This window comes from Scyliorhinus canicula, chromosome 21 (genome assembly GCF_902713615.1).
Source record: "Scyliorhinus canicula chromosome 21, sScyCan1.1, whole genome shotgun sequence".
Taxonomy (NCBI): Eukaryota; Metazoa; Chordata; class Chondrichthyes; order Carcharhiniformes; family Scyliorhinidae; genus Scyliorhinus; species Scyliorhinus canicula.
In genome coordinates, this window is record NC_052166.1 from 47,492,498 (window position 1) to 47,513,667 (window position 21,170).

Below are 21,170 nucleotides of genomic sequence, written 5' to 3' on the forward strand. Positions count from 1 at the left end.
AAATGTTTCAAAATAGAATGATCAATGGGTGATTATGATGTCACAAGTGGTGGTTCATATGATAAAGGACATGTTCTCATTCGGAGTTGCTCATGTCACGGATGTGAACTCTAAAAGATTTTTGAAACTTATGGTGTAATTCCAAAACATTACCCGGTTGTAACTGCCCTTAACATCAACTCCAAAACATTACCCAGCTAGTGACTGCCCTTAATATCAACTCCAAAATATTACCCAGCTAGTGACTGCCCTTAATATCAACTCCAAAATATTACCCAGCTAGTGACTGCCCTTAACATCAACTCCAAAACATTACCCAGCTAGTGACTGCCCTTAATATCAACTCCAAAACATTACCCAGCTAGTAACTGCCCTTAATAGCAACTCTAAAACATTACCTAGCTAGTGACTGCCCTTAGTATCAACTCCAAAACATTACCCAGTTAGTGACTGCCCTTAATATCAACTCCAAAACATTACCCAGTTAGTGACTGCCCTTAATATCAACTCCAAAACATTACCCAGCTAGTGACTGCCCTTAATATCAACTCCAAAACATTACCCAGCTAGTGACTGCCCTTAATATCAACTCCAAAACATTATCCAGCTAGTGACTGCCCTTAGTATCAACTCCAAAACATTATCCAGCTAGTGACTGCCCTTAGTATCAACTCCAAAACATTACCCAGCTAGTGACTGCCCTTAATATCAACTCCAAAACATTACCCAGTTAGTGACTGCCCTTAATATCAACTCCAAAACATTACCCAGCTAGTGACTGCCCTTAATATCAACTCCAAAACATTACCCAGCTAGTGACTGCCCTTAGTATCAACTCCAAAACATTACCCAGCTAGTGACTGCCCTTAGTATCAACTTCAAAATATTACCCAGCTAGTCACTGCCCTTAATATCAACTCCAAAACATTACCCAGCTAGTGACTGCCCTTAATTTCAACTCCAGAATATTACCCAGCTAGTAACTGCCCTTAATATCAACTCCAAAACATTACCCAGCTAGTGACTGCCCTTAATATCAACTCCAAAACATTACCCAGCTAGTAACTGCCCTTAATATCAACTCGAAACATTACGCAGCTGGTGACTGCTCTTAATTTACTTTGGAGTGGTTGTTTTGAGGTTGTTCTTTCAGCATAATGGCCGAGAAGATGTTGCGGTGGTCAATGACCTCATGATTGTGAGGTTGTGCGGGATACAGCATACCACTGCAAATTGTGACACACACTCTGGGAAGTACTCACACCCCTCCAGGTTGTTCAGGCAGCAGGTATACTGCTTGATCACCCTAATACTCTGATCGATGATGCTTCATGTTGAGGTGTGGCTCCCCACATGTGATTGAATTGCACACTGGGATCGTGAGCCAGGTGATCCGTGGACAGCCCTGGTCACCCAACAATACTGATGGTGCAGCAGACTGACACAGAATAAAGGTGTCCTCAGTGTTCCGGATACTGGGCAATCCCCTGCATGATGTGCTGAGCACAGTCAACTCCACATTCGAGGAGTGGAAGCATTTGTGGCTTTTGTACATCTCAGCATTGAATGTGAATCCCACAAAGCCACATATGTGCTTAAAAGAACAAAGGTCAAAGAACAAAGAATAATACAGCACAGGAACAGGCTCTTCGGCCCTCCAAGCCTGTACCGGTCATGATATGGAACTCTAAACAAGGAGGAAGCCCACTACACAGATAAAACCAGATGCATGCTCTACCCATCTCTCAGAGAGAACATACTTCTCTCCCCCGGCATAATACGTATCATCATCTCCTTATATGGTAAAAAGATTAATTAGTGATGTCATCTGCATCAGCAGTGAAGGATTTCCGACACATAAAAGTTGATGACCATTGTCACATTAACAACACCATCTTTTCTTGGCCCAGAAGTTGAGGTCTGACTGCAAGCGGTGGCAGTATCCTTAATAAAATAAAGATGACACACACGCTATTCATGGCTTGGCTTGAGGTAAGAGAAATGCTCTTTAAGGAACATATATGGATAAGGCACCCTACTGAGAATTCCTCTCCCCCCCCCCCTGAGAATTCCTCGCTCCTCCCTGAGAGTTCCTCTCCCCCTGTTGCTCCTCCCTCTTCCAGAAACTTGTCCTCCTCTGTGTTACCTCTGCTCAATCTCCCAGGCATCCTGCAGTAATTTCAGCACATGTAACTGGGAGCAAGTGAGAACCAAGGCCTACATCATGTGTAGCATCCCTCCCTGTCAACTTCACCAGCTTTCAATCGGTCCCGAAAACTCTCAGCACTTCCAGAAACTCAGACAGAGTTCAGACGGTGAAATTGAATATTCTTTTGTTTTTGTTTCAGTGTCCTCAGCCTTTCTTTCTAAGGCGGTCTTTGGTAGGGTCAATAAGTTAATATCTACTTTTGTTAAGGTGGGCCAGACCCCTCGGGTGCATAGGGCTTTTTTGGAGGGGATAGACAGCCGGGGACTTGGCACGACCTGATCTGCTGTGTTATTACTGGGCAGCAAACATTGATAAGGTACAGCAGTGATGTAAGGACCCGGACTTATATGGGGGCGGATGGAGGCGGCTTCTTGTAGAGGATCAAGCTTGAGGGTTTTTGTTACCAGTCCTCTCCTGTTCTCTCCGGTAAGATTTTCAACAAGCTGAGTGGTGATACCCTCTTTGCGAATTTGGAACCAATTTAGGCAACATTTGAAATTAGGTTCCATTGTTGGCGCTGATCTGTAGGAATCATAGGTTTGTGCCATCTGGCCTAAATTCAACGTTCAGAGCACTAGAGAGGAAGGGGTTAGAGAGGTTGAGAGACTTGTTTTTGGAGGGTTTGCAGGGCTGGAAGAGATTTCAGAGAAGTTCCAACTGTATATGGGGGAGGTAGTGGCGTAGTGGGATTGTCATCCTGAGACCCAGAGTCGTTCTCTGGGGATCCAGGTTCAAATCCCACCATGGCAGATGGTGAAATTTGAATTCAATTTTTAAAAAAATGGAATTAAAAGTATCAAGTAAAAATAAATCATTGTTGATTGTCGTAAAAACCCATCTGGTTCACTATTATCCTTTAAGGAAGGAAATCTGTCATCCTCACCTGGTCTAGCCTAAAGGTAACTCTCGATCCGCAGCAATGTGGCTGACTCTTAAATTCACTCAGGGATGGGCAATAAACGCTCGCCCAGCCGGCGACTCCCACATCCAATGAATGAATTTTGAAAGAAATATCTAAAAGTGCAAAATTTTCTGTGTAAAGAGCTTTCTTTGTTTCCCCTGGTGCCAGCGCCTTTGCTACTGGATAGCGTCCGTCATTCAATTAGTTATGGGGGGGGGGGGGGGGGGGGGAAGGATCTCAGGTATATATGGGCAGATGTTGGTAATGGATTAGGTTTCATTGGAAGAAGTAAAGAGGAAATGAGAGGACGTATTGGGTGGTTTAGGAGTCGGGACTGTGGAGTGAAGCTCTGTATGGAGTCAACTCCACCTGCTCTTATGCGAGGTTCAGTTTGATACAGTATAAGGTGGTGCATAGGGCACACTTTTTTAAAAAACAATTTTAATGAGGTAGTTTTGGCATCACAAACAACAACAGTGTAAAAACAATGTACAAAGAACAATAAACATAGTGCAAACACCGACTCCCATCCCTCCAAGACCCGCCTATTTAACCCCCTATTCTACGCTACCCTAATCGCCACCTCTGGACTCATTGCCACCCTTGTTTTCAATACTCTCGACATGACGTCCGCAAATCCCTGCCAGTATCCCCTATGTTTTGGACACACCCAGGACATGTGGACATGGTTCGCTGGTCCACCCGCACAGTTTACACACCTGTCCACTAGCACAAAGAATCTACTCATCCAGGCCACTGTCATGTGGGCCTGGTGGACCATCTTGAATTGGATCAAGCTGAGCCTGGCCCATGTTGCAGTTGCGTTGATTCTGCTCAACATGTCTGCCCATAAGTCAACCTCCATCTCACCACCATGCTCCTCCCACTTACACTTCCGCTCCTTGGTCTGCATCTCCTCCGCCCCATGAGTTTTTGTAGATGTCTGAGATGCTCCCCTCTCCTACCCATCCCATAGACACTACCCTATCCTGGATCCCCCTTGGTGGTAGGATTGGGAAGGATAATACCTGCCTGTGCAGGAAGTCCCGCACCTGTAAATATCTAAATTTGTTCCCCCTTGCCAGCTCAAACTTCTCCTCCAATGCCCTCAAGCTAGGGAAGCTCCCTTCCAGGAACAGGTCCCCCATCCTCTCAATTCCTGCCCTTCGCCATACTCAAAACCCCCCATCCAGGCTCCCTGGGGCAAACCGTTGGTTGTCACATATTGGGGACCAAACCGATTCTCCCACTGCTCCAATGTACCTCCTCCACTGACCCCAGATCCTCAAGCCCGCCGCCACCATGGGGCTGGTGGAATATCTCGCCAGCGGGAACGGCAGAGGTGCCGTTATCCACGCCCCAGACTGGTGCCCCTACATGAAGCTGGCTCCATCCTCTCCCAAACCGACCCCACCCCCACCACCCACTTCCGTATCATAGCGATGTTGGCCGCCCAGTAATGATTACTGAAGTTTGGCAGGGCCAGCCCCCTTCCTCCCGATTCCGCTCAAGCATCACCTTCTTCATCCCCGGGGACTTACCCACCCAAACAAAGCCCAGAATTATTTTGTTAATCCTCTTAAAAAAGGACCGAGGGATGAAAATTGGGAGGCATTGGAATACAAATAGAAATCTCGGTAGGACCGTCATCTTAATCGTCTGCACCCTCCCAGCCAGCGACAGCGGCAGCGCATCCCATCTCTGAACCTCGCCCCCATCTGCTCGACGAACCAGGACAAGTTCAACTTGTGTAACCGGCCACAGTCACGCGCCACTTGTATCCCTAGGTACCTAAAACTGTCCCCACCAACCGAAAGGCAGCTCCCTCAGCCGACCCTCCTGACCTCTCGCCTGGACTACAAACATCTCCTTCCGTCATATTCAGTTTATATCCCGAAAACCATCCAAATTCCCCCAAAGTCGCCATGATTTCACCCATCCCTGCCCCTGGATCTGCTACATATAAGAGCAGGTCGTCTGCGTACAGCGAGACCCTATGTTCCCCCCCCCCCCCCCCCCCCCACCCCCCGAACCAGCCCCTTGAAGCTCTCCGAGCAATTGCCAGCAGCTCTATAGCTAACGCAAACAGCAGTGGGGAGAGGAGGCACTCCTGTCTTGCCCCCGGTGCAGTCTAAAATAGTCTGACGCCGTCCTATTCGTCCTTACACTAGTCTCCGGGGCCTGGTACAACAGCCTAACCCAGTCGATAAAGCCCCTACCGAATCCAAATTGTTCCAACACCTCCCAAAGATAGTCCCACACCACCACAACTACCTCAACCTCCCTATTCTCCAGGGGCATCATAATCACATTGAGCATCCTTCTTATATTGGCCAGAAACTGCCTGCCCTGACAAGCCCGGTTTGATTCTCACATCCGGCACACAATCTTCAACACTGGAGGCTAAAACTTTGGCCAGCAGCTTGGCATCGACATTAAGCAGTGAGATCGGCCTTTAAGGCCTGTGACATTGTCGTGGGCAGCACCCCTCTATCCCTTGCCTCATTGAAAACCTTGACCAGCAACAGCCCTAATATCCCCGGGAATTTCTTATAGAATTCCACCGGATACCCATCCGGCCCCAGAGCTTTACCTGACTGCATTGCCTTCAAGCCCTCAGCTATTTCTTCAGCCCTAATCGGGACTCCCAGCCCATCCACCAGCTCCCTGCCCACCCTTGGGAAGGTCAGTCCATCCAAAAAGCATCTCATCCCCTCGGGCCCCGTGGGAGGGCTCCGAACTACAGAGCCCACTGTAAAAGTCCCTGAACGCCCTGTTTAGCCCAGCTGAGTACCCTACCAAATTCCCATCCCCATCAACCACCCTCTCTATTTCCCTGGCCGCCTCCCTCTTTCTAAGCTGCTGTGCCAACATTCTGCTGGCCTTCTCCCCATGTTTGTAAAACGTCCCCCTCGCCTTCCTAAGCTGCTCCACTGCCTTGCCTGTGAACAACACCCCAAACTCAGCCTGCCGCCTCCGACGTTCCCTTAACAGCTCCACCCCCAGGGCCGCCGGATACCTCCTATCTCTCTGTAGGATCTCCTTAACCAGTTGGTCCGTCTCTGCCCTGTCCGTCCTGTCCCTATGAGCCCAGATCAAAATCAGCTCCCCTCTCACCACTGCCTTCAGCGTCTCCCAGACCACCGCTGCTGAGATTCCCCTGTGTCATTGATCTGCAGGTAGTTCTGCGTGCACTTCCTCAGCCTCTCGCAAACCGCCTCGTCCGCCAATAGGCCCACTTCCAATCTCCATTGCGGGCACTGGAAGCTCTCCTCACTAACCTGCAGTTCCACCTAGTGTGGGGCATGATCCGAAATAGTGATGGCCGAATACCCCGTGTCCACCATCCCTGCTCAAAATGAAAAAAATCAATCTGGGAATAAACCTTATGCACATGCGAATAAAAAGAAAACTCCTTCCCCGTCGGCTGCCTAAACCTCCATGGGTCCCCCCCCCCCCCCCCCCCGACCCCCCATCTGCTCCATGAACCCTATAAGGTCCTTTGCCATTGCTGGCACCCTCCCCGTTTTCAAACACGACCGGACCAGGGCAGGGTCGATGACTGTATTAAAATCCCCTCCCATCACCAACTTGTGCGAGTCCAGGTCAGGTATCTTCCCCAGTACCCTCTTTGTGAATTCTACATCGTCCCAGTTCGGCGCATACACGTTAACCAAGACTACCTTCCTCCCCTCCAGCTTGCCGCTCACCATGGCATAACAGCCCTCCGCCTTCGAGACTATACTGCCCACCTGGAATTGATTAAAATCACCACTCCTCTCGTCTTGGTGACTAGCCCCGAATGAAAGACCTGACTGACCCAACCCTTCTGTAGCCTGACTTGATTCGCTATTTTCAGGTGTGTCTCCTGCAACATCACCACGTCCGACTTCAGAGCCCTCAGATGCGCGAACACACGTGCTCTCTTGACTGGCCCATTCAACCCTCTAACATTCCAGGTGATCAGCCTGGTTGGGGGCGCCGCCTGCCCCCCCCCCCCCCCCCCCCCCCCCGCGGATCAGCCATCCCCTTTCCTGGGCCCGCTTGCAGCCCATGCACAGCGCCTCCTGCAGCCCCCATCCCCGACCTCCTCTCTGTCCCAAAACCTAAGTCCCTCCCTCGCTAGCAGAGTAACTCCCCCCTCCCACCCCTAGCAACACCACTTTGTAACTTAGCCCCTGCCAAATATTGACCATATGCACACCCCCCACTATGCTTCCGTAGGCTAGCTTGCCCAGCTAGCCTGGTGACCCATGCCTCCAGCGCCAAGAAGTCTCCCACCTATTGTTCCCTACTCCCCTCCCCCCACCCATCGAAACCACTTCACTCATCAAACCGACCTCGAACAACCTCCTAATTACCATAAGAGACAGCCCAAAACAGAAAAAAACTCACAAAGAACCCCCCAAAAGTGCAAATCAAAGTAGTAAAAAGTAAAAAGCCCCCACCAGCCACCCCCACCAAAACACCGAAAACCCATAGAACAGAATGACTTTTACTTCCCCAACTTCACCCAAACTTAACAGCAGAAGAAAAACGACAATCAAAATATATACAGATCGCCCAGAAAAGTTACATCTTAAAACAAAAAGTTCTCAGTTCTGCATGAGCCCTTTCTTCTTGGCAAAGTCCACCGTGGTCTTGGGCGACTCGAAATAATGGTGCTGGTCCTCGTGCGTAACCCTAAGACGTGCTGGGTACAGCAGCCCAAATTTCACTTTCTTCTTAAACAGGATCGCCTTCACTTGATTGAAGCCTGCCCTCCTGCTGGCCACCTCCAGGTCCTGATACACACACAATATGCTATTGTCCCATTTGCAGCCCCGTATACGCTTGGCCCGCTGAAGAACACACTCCTTATCCAGAAATCTGTGGAACTGGACCACTATCGCCCTTGGGGGGTCCCCCGGCCGTGGCTTCCTCGCAATCACCCTGTACGCCCAGTCGTGCATACGGCAAACTTGACTAAGGCGCTTATGAGTGGGTTCTTTTCAGGGGGGTGGATAGATGTAAGAGATGTTCTAGGGGGCCAGCTAACCATGCACACATGTTTTGGTCTTGCCCCAGGCTTGTGGATTTTTTGGGTCTCCTTTTTCGAAACAATATCAGAGATTCTAAGGGTTAGGGTGGAGACGTGCTCAGTGGTGGCTACCTTTGGAGTTTCAGACTTGCCAGAGCTGCAGGAGGGGGAGAAGACAGATGTCTTGGCCTTCACCTCCCTATTAGCCCCGAGGCGAGTCTTGCTCGGGTGGAGGTCCCCAGCACCTCCTAAGGCTTCGACTTAGTTGGGGGAACCTGGTGGATTTTCTGCACCCGGAGAAGATGGAGTACACTACGAGAGGGACTCAAGGTGGCAGCCATTTGTTACCTTTTTTTAGGCAGCTGTTAGGTGGGAAAGGAGGGGTTGGTTAGTTTGGGGGGGGTGGGGGGGGGGGATAGTCTTGGTACAGGACTGGGTTAGGTTAGATGGGGTTGTGTTGGGGATATTGTGTTTTTGGAAAAATATCAAATTTGTTTGAATGGTTGGAATATTTTGTTTATTGGAAATGGAAATATTTGTATAAAATGTATTTTTTTGAAAGAAATTAATCCATATCTGATCTGAATGAAACTGACAATCACATTAAATAGTACTGTTGAGGAGTCCTTCCTGATGCTGCAGATTCAGCTCTGCAAGATTGAGAGATCAGGAGCTGGAGGGGTGAGTTTGGAAATGACAGTGCTGTTGGCAGATCAGCGTTACGTACTGACTGACATCACGACTTGCCTACCCTGAATACTCCGGTGTTCGCTCTCAACACCCACACAGCCACCCTCAGCAAAATGCCATCTAGCATTGGCAACACAGCAAGTTTGTGTGACACAGATACTGTTTGGTGAAGACACAAAGGCTGAAAGGCCTCCTTCTGTACCGTAACGATTCTGTGATACACTCCAACCAAAATGGCACCCATAAATTGTCTTGCTCTTTCTTTCTTTTTTGCAAATGGTTTTTACTGAGTTTTCATATTTTGTATCCAACAAATTATAAATTATACATTATCAAAGAAAAAAACGTGTAAAAACCAACCCATATATTTACAAGCGACCATTTTCATAACAACAATTGTGGCCGTGGCCCCTCTTTAATGGGCTTACATATTTTACATTCCCCAATATGGCCAAGGCACATACTTACAGGTATTTATTGACAATTTTGTTTTGGCTTGCCATCGGACCGGTCACGTCAGGCTTTGTCCCTCCTGCTTGTACCTTGCGTTCCTTTTTTGCTTGCCGTCACAAAACAAACAACCAGATAAAAAGTTTCAGTGATGCTGATTGAGGGATATATATTGGTCAGGACACAAGGAGGATTCCTCTCCACCCTTTTTCGAATCGTGCCTGGGAAGTTTTACATAGATCTGAGAGGGTAGATGGTGCCTCAGTTTAACGTTGCACCCAAAACACGCACATCCAACTCGCTCAGTACTGCACTGAAATACTAGCCTTGAAAGTGGATTCAAGTGTCCAGAGCGGGATTGAAGCTCCAACCTTCTGACTCAAGGACAGCACATTGGGAAATAAAATTTCATCTTAAAAATCCACATGAAAGTATTGCCAAAAATCAAGACAACGTGAGGTAAGGTTTGTGATTTGAGAAGGTAACAGGCACGAGATTTGTCCCATGGGGGGATGTGAGAGATGTCAAAAATAATTATCTGATTCTCCTGGTATTTTTGCTTTTCCCCGTGGCATCAATGATGAAATCCCAAATTTCACCTGTAAGGTGTTAAGACTCCCTCCAAAGGTAAAGTAGCTTCTACATTTAAAAAATGAAATGAAATGAAAATCGCTTATTGTCACAAGTAGGCTTCAAATGAAGTTATTGTGAAAAGCCCCTAGTCACCACTTTCCGGCGCCTGTTCAGGGAGGCTGGTACGGGAATTGAACCCGTGTTTCTTGGCCCACTTGGTCTGCTTTAAAAGCCAGCGATTTAGCCCTGTGCTAAACCAGCCCCAGAACAATCACGTTACACAAATGTTATAGTCAACATATTTCATTGCATCTTTAAAATGATTTGCTTGAGTAACTATTATATTATTTAACTGATCAGATTTCCTTCTAAAACTCTTTATGTAGGTCCAGTTGTCAGTTCATAATCAGATGTTCCTGCAGTCAGAAGAGTATTGGTAGGAGAAAACTGGCAACTGAAGATTAAATCCAAATGACCCTGGGGAAAGAAAGAAAATCAGTCTTCAAGGAAGGTGATTTTATCATAACAATCTCAAATTAATGTGCAGGTTACATTTGAAATATTTTCTCAAAAATTGCGTTTGCCATGAGACTTTTGAGTATCTAGATCATGGCATTGCTCATATACAATAAAGATTTTTGGGTGTTTCACCTTCAGGATCTTCTTGCATTCCCCATCTTCACAATCCCACACACGAATCTAGGAGAACAGATGAGAATGAGTCGCCTGGCAGGCTATGGAAAACAAGAATTCCAATTTAAATGAATCCCTTCACATTCACCGTTTCATCTCCTGCCGCTGTCACCAGCAGAATTGCATCCAGAGAGAACGCAAGGGACATCACCCGACCGGTGTGCTCCTGCAGAAGGAAGATCAGGCGGCCATTCCTCGGATCCCACACACGTACAGTCTTATCCCAGGAACCCGAAGCCTGTGAAACAATCAAAGAAACTTGCATCAGACAGAAATGGTGTTATGAATACTAATTTGTTCGTCCATGTAAATGTATTGGGTTCCCAACTCACAGGCGACAAGTACTTAGAATAAAGAGTACTTTATTCACTAGTTTATCAGCTTGTACCCTGCCCATGGTCCCGGGTGTATCACATGACCTCTATTGGAGCCACATCATCATGTGACCACTCGGTCTACAGTCTGATGTGTTAGGCAGGTTGGTTCGATGTGGACTGCACTCGATGCAGGGAAGCTAGATACAGACGTCTAACACTGGAGAAGATCTAACACTGTTTTATTCAATGATAGAACTGATAAACATATTCAGCTGTGGGTTGACTCTATACTGAACTGACTGGAGACCTAGTAGTAGCCTGACCAGATTTACTAGCTACCGTATGGTGTTTGCACTGGCTAGCTCGTGGACTCTGACTGTCTCAGTGGCTGAGTCCAGAGAGAGCTGGAAACCTAGTGCCCTCTGGCTTTATGTCCTGTCTGGTGATTGGCTGCACTGTGTTGTATGCTTACTGGTCATCCTGTGTGTCAATCACTGCATGTCTGCACCTCATTATATACATGAGTGGATATTATGACATCTCCCCCCCTTTTGTTTAGATAAATAAATACGAAGGTGTGCGTGCATATATATATATATATATACATATGCCTGACTATATACAAAAGGTGTCTAAATGAACGTATATACATAGGAAGGTGTCAATAGTGCAGATACATGGCAAACAAAACAATATTTACAGAGGTTATTTTCGATGAAGTCACAAAATTTACAAAAGTTCAGTTTACAGATTCAGTCTTTGTGGTGGGCGACGAATTCTTGTCAATCGCCGCAGAGCTGGATCAGGAGCCGCCTGCACGTGTATAGGCGGGATTGCTTCCATCGCGGTGGTCGCGGGGGCCGGCAAGATTGCTGGTAGATCGGTGGCTTCATGGCAGGGTACGTCCGGAGGAAGCAGCGTAGGCAGCGGGGCACTTTGGTCAGGTAGCGGGTGTGGAACTCTTCGCAGTGCCCGTCTGTTGCGCTGTAGCAGGAAGCCATCAGCAATGCGGACAAGGAACGATCTTGGGGCCACTTGTTTGATCACAACAGCTGTGGCTGACCAGCCGCCCTCAGGCAACTAGACACGAACATGATCGGCTGGAGCCAGCTCGGGTAGATCCATGGCATTAGCATCGTATGTGGCCTTCTGTTGGGCCCGGGACTGCTGCATTTTCTTTTTTTTTTAAATAATTTTTATTAAGATTTTCAAAAACATATCAAAAACATAAAATAACAGCAAGAAAACCATAGTAACAACAACAAAAAGAAAAAAACACAATAACCCCCAAAACCAAACCCCCCCCACAGTAACTACAAAAAGAAGAAATAGATAAGCACCCGGCATATTCAATAAACATATATACACATTTCTCCCTTCACCCCGCAACAAACCCCCCCCCCTCCTCCCCCCCCCCCCTCCTCTCCCCCCCACCCCCCCTCCCCCCGCCGGGTTGCTGCTGCTGACGGCCCATTTTCCTACCGTTCCGCCAGGAAGTCCAGGAAAGGCTGCCACCGCCTAAAGAACCCCTGTACTGATCCCCTCAGGGCAAATTTCACCTTCTCCAATTTGATGAAACCCGCCATATCATTGATCCAGGCCTCCACGCTTGGGGGCCTCGCATCCTTCCATTGAAGCAAAATCCTCCGCCGGGCTACTAGGGATGCAAAGGCCAGAACACTCCCCGAACCCAAACCTTTCTAGCACCTCCCACAAGTACCCCCACTCAACCCTATCAAAGCCTTCTCCGCGTCTAATGCTACCACTATCTGCCTCCCCTTCTACCGCCGGCATCACGATAACATTCAGAAGCCTACATATATTGGTGTTCAGCTGCCTTCCCTTCACAAACCCCGTCTGATCCTCATGAATGACCCCCGGCACACAGTCCTCTATCCTTGTGGCCAAGATCTTCGCCAACAGCTTGGCATCCACATTTAACAACGAGATCGGCCTATATGATCCACACTGCAGGGGGTCCTTGTCCCATTTAAGGATCAAGGAAATCAGCGCCCGTGACATAGTCAGGGGCAAAGCCCCCCCCCTCCCTTGCCTCGTTAAAGGTCCTAACCAACAGGGGGCCCAGCAAGTCTGCATACATATTGTAAAATTCGACCGAAAACCCATCCGGCCCTGGCGCCTTCCCCGACTGCATGCTGCCTATCCCAGTGACCAGCTCCTCCAGCTCAATCGGCGCCCCCAGCCCCTCCACCTGTCCCTCCTCCACCTTCGGAAATCTCAGCCTGTCCAAAAAGCGCCCCATTCCCCCCCCCCCCCCCCCCCCTCCACCAGGGGCTCGGACCAGTACAATTCCCCATAAAAGTCCCTGAAGACCCCATTAATGTCCACCCCCCTTTGCACCACATTGCCTCCCCTATCCGTCACTCCACCAATCTCCCTGGCCGCGTCATGCTTACAAAGCTGTTGCGCCAGCGTCCTACTCATCTTCTCCCCATATTCGTACACCGGTCCCTGTGCCTTCCTCCACTGAGCTTCCGCCTTTCCGGTGGTCAACAAGTCGAACCTGGCCTGAAGGTTACGTCGCTCCCTCAACAGTCCCTCCTCCGGAGCCTCCGCGTATCTCCTGTCCACGCTCACCATCTCCCCCACCAACCTCTCCCTCTCTCTTTGCTCTCCCCTCTCTCTAAAAGCTCGGATGGAAATCAACTCCCCTCTAACCACCGCCTTCAATGCTTCCCAAACCGTGCCCACTCGGACCTCCCCATTATCATTGGCCTCTAAGTACCTCCTGATACACCCCCGAAACCGCCCGCCCACCTTCTCATCCGCCAGCAGTCCCACCTCCAGGAGCCAGAGCGGGCGCTGGTCTCTCTCCTCCCCCAGCTCAAGGTCTACCCAGTGCGGGGCGTGGTCCGAAATAACTATGGCCGAATACTTGGCATCCTCCACCCTCGAAATCAGCCCCCTGCGCCGGACAAAAAAATTGATCCGGGAATAGGCTTTATGCACGAGGGAAAAAAATGAATACTCCCTGGCCCTCGGCCTCGCGAAATTCCACGGATCCACCCCTCCCATCTGGTCCATAGATCCCCTCAACATCTTAGCCGCCGCGGGCCTCCTGCCCGTCCTGGACATGGATCGATCCAATGGGGGATCCAGCACCGTGTTAAAGTCCCCCCCCCATTATCAAGCCCCCGTCTCTAGATCCGGAATGCGGCCCAACATGCGCCGCATAAAACCCGCATCGTCCCAATTTGGGGCATAGACATTCACCAGTACCACCCGCTCCCCTTGCAACTTGCCGCTCACCATCACATACCTCCCTCCACTGTCAGCCACCACCTTTGACGCCTCAAATGACACCCTTTTTCCCACCAGAATCGCCACCCCCCCCGATTTTTTGCATCCAGCCCCGAATGAAACACCTGGCCTACCCAGCCCTTCCTCAGTCTAACCTGGTCCACAACCTTCAGGTGCGCCCCCTGCCCACCCCAGGCCAGCGCCCCTCGCTCGGCCCGTTCCCCACGGCGGTAAACCCCCACCCCGGCCCACCCCTGCAGACTCCAGCTCCTTCCTGGCCATTTCAGCAGCACCCCGCCCCCCCCCCCCCCCCCTCCCCCCGCCAGGCTAGGACCCTTCCCAGCCGTGTTGCTCCCTCCGTAGCACTCCCGTGAGCCAGCTAACTTCTGCTGACCCCGGCGACTCCCACCACACCTCCGACCCCTCCCAACATGGGGCTACTCCTCCTCCCCCAGACCCATCAGCAGACCCTCCTCCTCCCCCTCCCGCTCTTGTGCAGGAAAAAAGCCCGCGCTTCTCAGGTCCGACCCCGCCCCCATCCACCCTCAGCGCGGGAAACAGAAGAAAAGCCCACGCTTTCCCTCTGCCTGACACCACCCCCGCAAAAAAAAGACAGCACCCCACCCACCCTAGAAACAACACACAACCAGCTTAAAACAGCATGAAACACCATAAAACAGAGACCCTTCCCACCAAACGTTAACACAGTTACATACAAACCCCCGCCCCCGACCCTCAGTCAGAGTCCAACTTCTCGGCCTGCACAAAGGCCCACGCCTCCTCCGGGGACTCAAAATAAAAGTGCCGGTCCTTGTAGGTGACCCACAGACGCGCCGGCTGTAACATACCAAACTTCACACTCTTTCTGTGGAGCACCGCCTTCGTCCGGTTGTACCCGGCCCTCCGCTTGACCACCTCCGCATCTTGATTTTCTTCTCCCACTTTTTGTTAGGCGCTGCCACCGCTATTCTGCTGGCCCCGCTCCTGGTCAAGACCATAGACCACTGGGAATCCGCTGCAGACACCTTCCCACGTCAGGAACCGTCGAGCAAGTACCGCTGGCGGCCCTTAAAAGAGCCCAAATGTCCGTTCCTGGCGGGAGCCTTCGAACGTGCGGCTTAGCTCCGCATAGCCGCAACCGGAAGTCTTGACTGCTGCATTTTCTGTAAGACCGTGAGGTGGTCAAGGTCTGGAACATGGATGGCTGGAACTGTGGTCCTCAGAGTGCGATTCATGAGCATCTGCACTGGAGACAACTCAGTGGACAGTTGGGTTGCCCTCTATCCCAGCATTTCCAGGTTGAAGTCGGAGCCTGAGTCTGCAGCTTTGCACAGCAACCGCTTGACAATATGGACCCCTTTCTCGGCCTTCCCGTTTGACTGCGGGTAGTGGGGACTGGAGGTTACGTGACGGAAGTTGTAGCACTGTGCAAAATCAGACCATTCCTGGCTGCAAAAGCAAGGACCGTTGTCGCTCATTACCGTGAGCGGTATCCCATGCCTGGTGAGCGTTTCTTTGCAAGCTTTGATTACCGCCTTTAACGTGAGGTCGGACAGTTTCACCACTTCTGGGTAACTGAAGAAGTAGTCGACCAGGAGTACGTAGTCACGCCCCTTTGGCGTGGAAAAGGTCTACACCTACTATGGACCACGGAGTGGCCACGATCTCGTGCTGTTGCAGCGTTTCCTTGGATTGAACTGGTTGAAACTTCTGACAGGTGGGACAGTTGAGGACTGTGTCGGCAATGTCCAGGCTGATGCCCGGCCAATAGACCGCCTCCCGAGCTCTGCGTCGGCATTTCTCGACCCCAAGGTGACCCTCATGGAGTTGGCCCAGCACCATAGCCTGCATGCTCTGAGGAATTACAATCCTGTCCAGTTTCAGAAGGATTCCCTCCACCACTGTCAGGTTATCTTTTAGGTTATAGAATTGGGGACATTGTCCCTTCCGCCAGCCATTGGTAAGGTGCTGCATCACACGCTGCAGCAGAGGATCCTTGGCCGTCACCTCACGAATTTAGGCCACCCATTCGTCCGAGGCCGTAAGGTTGGTGGCACACAACTGCACTTGCGCTTCTATGTGGCAGGTGAAGTCACTTTGTTCACACGGTGTGGTAATGGACCTGGATAGGGCATCTGCAACGATCAGCTCTTTGCCTGGCGTGTAGACAAGTTCGAAGTCGTAGCGGCGTAGCTTAAGAAGAATTCACTGTAACCGAGGTGTCATGTCATTTAAATCTTCTGGATTATATGGACTAGAGGCCTGTGGTCCATTTCTACCGTGAATTTCGGCAGGCCATAAACGTAGTCGTGAAACTTGACTATCCCTGTCAGGAGGCCCAGACATTCCTTCTCAATCTGAGCGTAATGTTGCTCAGTGGGCGTCATGGCCCTGGAGGCATATGCCACTGGAGCCCAGGATGAGGAGTCATCTCGCTGGAGGAGCACCGCCCCAATGCCGTCCTGGCTTGCATCAGTTGATATCTTGGTTTCCTTGGTTGGGTCGAAGAACGCCAGAACCGGAGCTGTGGTGAGCTTCGCTTTCAGCTCACGCCATTCCTCATCCTGCGTGGGCAGCCACTGGAATTCCGTCGACTTTTGACGAGATGGCGGAGGGCCATGGTGTGGGATGACATATTGGGAATGAATTTCCCGAGGAAGTTGACCATCCCGAGGAAGCGGAGCCTTCTTGTCCTCCGGGGTCTTCATGGCGTTGATCGCCGAGACCTTGTCCACATCTGGCCGCATGCCCTGCTGCGAGATGTGGTCACCGGGGAACTTAATATCCGATTGACCAAATGAGCACTTGGCCCTGTTGAGCTGGAGACCACGTTCGTGAATTCTCTGGAATACCTGCTTGAGGTGAGCGATGTGTTCCTGGGGCGTTGTGGACCAGATAATTATGTCGTCCACGTATACTCACACCCCCTCGATGCCCTCCATCATCTGCTCCATGATGCGGTGAAACACTTCGGAGGCAGATATGATACCAAAAGGCATGCGGTTGTAGCAATAGTGACCGAACGGGATGTTGAACGTGCACAGCTTGCGACTGGACACATCCAGCTGTATTTGCCAAAAGCCCCGGGGGGCGTCCAGCTTAGTGAAGAATTTGGCATGAGCCATCTCACTGGTCAACTCTTCACGTTTTGGTATCGGGTAATAATCCCGCATGATGTTGCGGTTTAGATCTTTAGGGTCAATGCAAATGCGAAGCTCCCCTGACGGCTTCTTGACGCAGACCATGGAGCTGACCCAGTCTGTTGGCTCTGTGACCTTCGAAATGATGCCCTGGTCTTGGAGGTCCTGTAATTGCTTCTTCAGACGATCCTTGAGGGGCGCCGGCACCCGGGGTTGAATTACAGGGGTGGCGTTCGGCTTGAGCAAGATTTTATATCGGTATGGGAGCGTGTCCATTCCATCGAACACGCTGTGGTACTGCGTGATGATGTCATCTATGTCACCTTGCAAGTTTCCATCAGGCGAGGCCGTCGCCGGTGATTATGACATGGTGTGGACTCGCTGAACCAGGTTCAGGAGCTTGCAGGCTCGAGCACCGAGCAGGGACGCTCTGACAAGCCCGACGATTTCAAACCGCAGTGTTGCCTTGATCGCCTTATTGGATACCCCTAGTTGACACGAGCCACTGGCAGCTATGGCATTGCCATTGTAGTCAAGGAGCTGGCAGGCAGGTGAAGAATGCTTGGTCTGGCGCGGATGGTGTCGAGGTCGAAATTTGAGATGAGGTTCGCCAATGCGCCGGTGTCCAGTTTAAATCGGATGCGAGCCTTGTTAACTGTGAGGACAGCACACCACTCATCGTCGGGATCCACACTGAGGATCGAGAGGCGTTTCGCCGTTGTGGTGGAAGGCAGCACATGTGTAGTTATGATGCCCACCCGGTATGGGGATTTGAGGCACTCAGCATTAGGGTCTGTTGGGCTGTTGAGATCGGAATCTGGCATGCCTTGTTGTATTGAGCGGACAATTCTGCGCCGCAGCTGGGACCGCTGGCTGCTGAGCGGTGGAGCAGAACTGCAATGGGCTGCGTAGTGGCCAAGCTTGCCACACTGGAGACACCGGCGTCCTTTTGCCGGACATTGCTGCTTTATGTGGGCGGAGCCACAATTCGCGCACGTCATGACGCCGACGTCAGCGCGTTCCGTGCGCCATGGCACATGCGCAGTGCGGTCGGTCGACGTACGCATCTGCGCAGTCGGGTTGTGGGTCTCGTCGTCCACTCGGTCGTGGCGCACATGCGCAGGGACCCGGGAAAGGCGTGCGAAATGGCCACTCTCCTCGATGCTCAGGCCCTGCATCTGTGCGATGGCCTGCACCCTTTCCGCCTCATGGGAGGCCAGTTTTGTAGTCTCTGCCGCCCTGAAGTGGGAGTAACAATTCTTAGCATGCTCATGGGCAACGCACGTCTCGATAGCAACAGGGAGGGTCAACTATTTGACTTTCAGGAGCTGCTGCCGAAGGGAGTCGGAGTGGACCCTGAAAACGATCTGATCCCGGATCATGGAATCAGCCGTCCAGTCATAGTTACATGACTGCGCTAGGAGGCGGAGATGGGTCAAGAAGGACTGAAAAGATTCATCCTTACCCTGAAGCCTCTGCTGGAAAATGTATCGTTCAAAGCTCTCATTCACCTCAATGTCGCAGGGCTTGTCGAACTTCAGCAGGACTGTTTTGAATTTTGTTTTGTCTTCGCCTTCTGCGAACGTAAGGGAGTTGTCGATATGGATGGCGTGGTCCCCCGCTGTGGAGAGAAATAGCGCGATCTTCCTGGCATCCAATGCTGCTTTGAGGTCGGAGGCCTCGATGTACAAGGGGAACTTTTGCTTGAAGATCTTCCAACTGACACCGAGGTTGCCGGAGATGCGGAGCTGCGGAGGAGGCTGGATGTGTTCCATTTCACCGGATGGCTGCTTGCTGGTCAATGCTGATTCACTCGAGGTTGGTCCGTCAAGATCAGTATCACTCTGGTACCATGATGTGTTAGGCAGGTTGGTTCGATGTGGACTGCACTCGATGCAGGGAAGCTAGAAATAGACGTCTAACACTGGAGAAGATCTAACACTGTTTTATTCAACGATAGAACTGATAAACATATTCAGCTGTGGGTTGACACTATACTGAACTGACTGGAGACCTAGTACTAGCCTGACCAGACTTACTAGCTACCGCATGGTGTTTGCACTGGCTAGCTCGTGGACTCTGACTGTCTCAGTAGCTGAGTCCAGAGAGAGCTGGAAACCTAATGCCCTCTGGCTTTATACTGGTAGTGTCCTGTCTGGTGATTGGCTGCACTGTGTTGTGTGCTTACTGGTCATCCTGTGTGTCAATCACTGCCTGTCTGCATCTCATTATATACATGAGTGGATATTATGACACAGTCCATACAAATCTTTTACAGGATTTTATATTTTGATTTTCTAATTCCCCCCTCCTGATCGGGGCTCTGGCTCAATGTGGATTGGTTACCTAGGTAACTTCAGTGTGTTACCCTATTGATGACCTTTGAGATTCTATGATTCTATTAGAAATGAACCTGACTTGTTTTCACCTGGTGGTTACACATATACTTTCCTACATCAACCATTGAAAGTAAGAACCAAACTGACTTCCTTCCTTTACAAGCCCGTCACAGAGGGATCTTCCGGCCCTTCCCGCTGGTGGAACCCACCGCCGTGGGTTCCCTGGCGGCGAAGGGTAAAAACAACGGGAAAACCCCATTGTCAGCCTGGCTAAGATCAGGTAGCTTAGCTCAGGCCAGAGACTTCCTTAATCTGCTTGGTCCAGTGCCACACTATACAAATATATCCACCAGTTGAGCCAGTGACAGCACCGGTGGTTATTCCCATTTTCCCAGTTCCCACTTCATTTCACCATTCAGCTTACCAGCATTCCAATTCCAGAAAATGCTACACAGCTCACGTTGCCCGTGTGACCACGCAAAATTAGTTTTTGTTTCATTGCTTGTAAACTCCACACCCTCACTGTAAAATCCCAGGATCCAGTGGCCTATACAAGAAGAACAATAGCTTGTTCAAAACAATCTCTGAGGTCCAGCACTAGAAAATAAAGTCTGGATGATCTTAACAGGAACGGTTAGTTGGAGTCAGTACACAGGCAATTTGGAAATTACATTTATTACCAAAGAGATTCAAAAGTTTCACCACAAATATTACCATTCTGTCTTTCAGATACACTTTTCAATGTATCGAATCGTATTCTTTTTCATGTTTCAATATATTTGCTTTTGTCTCTGTCCTGGATCTGGTTCCTGAGGTTCAGTCACCCTCCACTACCTCACCCTTTCTTCAGGGGTGGGCAAAGACAGTGAGTGTTGTTTGATCCTTTGATTGGGGTGAATTATAGCCAAACACAATTCAGCCCGTATCGGAAATCCTTACACTTTCCAGCAGTGGTCAGTGGAGAACATTGATGGGTGGGCAATCTTTTTTAAAATAAACTTAGAATACGCAATTCATTTTTCCCACTTAGGGGGCAATTTAGCCTGACCAATCCACCTACCTTGCACATCTTTGGGTTGTGGGGGCGAATGGAGGGGGCTAAGGTGCGATATTAAGGCAAGTAGTAAATATATGTTGTGGCACATTTGGGGATAATTGGAGATACATTATACAAGTATAATCATGAAGAAAGACAGATTACCAAATATCCTCCCTTGAACGAAAAGGCGCAGGCTTTGATGACGTTCCGATGTTGAGAGAGAGACTTCACCAGGCGGCCTGACTGCATAAAAAAAACACACTCCAAATAGTTTAGAGTTAAGTTCTACACTGACACGTACAGGTAGATCCACAAAGGAATCTCTCTCCATTAGAAAGAGACAATTTATAAATAGATTGTAGGGTTCCACTCTGCCTCAGGCATGGGATAAGGCAAGAGGTAGGCTTCTTCTGCCTGTTCCAGATCATCCATTCCATTCCCTAAATGTGACCAGAACAAGAGTTCCCTGCATGCCCATGCTCACTGTGCCGATAGCTTTCACCATGTCTTCATCCTCCGACTGTCCAGGGAGTTGCAG

General features: G+C 50.1%; 1 protein-coding gene across 3 annotated transcripts in view; it reads right to left on the bottom strand.

Annotated features, from left to right (window-relative positions):
- Positions 1-10,130: 10,130 nt before the first annotated feature.
- Positions 10,131-21,170, bottom strand: part of LOC119955703 (WD repeat-containing protein 38-like) — a 44,360-nt gene continuing 33,320 nt past the window's right edge. For 2 of the 3 annotated variants that reach the window (XM_038782175.1, XM_038782177.1), the window contains exons 6-10: positions 20,795-20,875; positions 20,018-20,140; positions 10,625-10,774; positions 10,495-10,542; positions 10,131-10,320 (exon numbers count right to left, since the gene is read on the bottom strand). In XM_038782175.1, coding sequence (XP_038638103.1) covers positions 10,222-10,320; positions 10,495-10,542; positions 10,625-10,774; positions 20,018-20,140; positions 20,795-20,875 — 501 coding nt within the window. In that variant the 3' untranslated portion in view covers positions 10,131-10,221. The remainder of the gene's footprint in view (positions 10,321-10,494; positions 10,543-10,624; positions 10,775-20,017; positions 20,141-20,794; positions 20,876-21,170) is intronic. The other variant, XM_038782178.1, reaches the window with a different exon arrangement.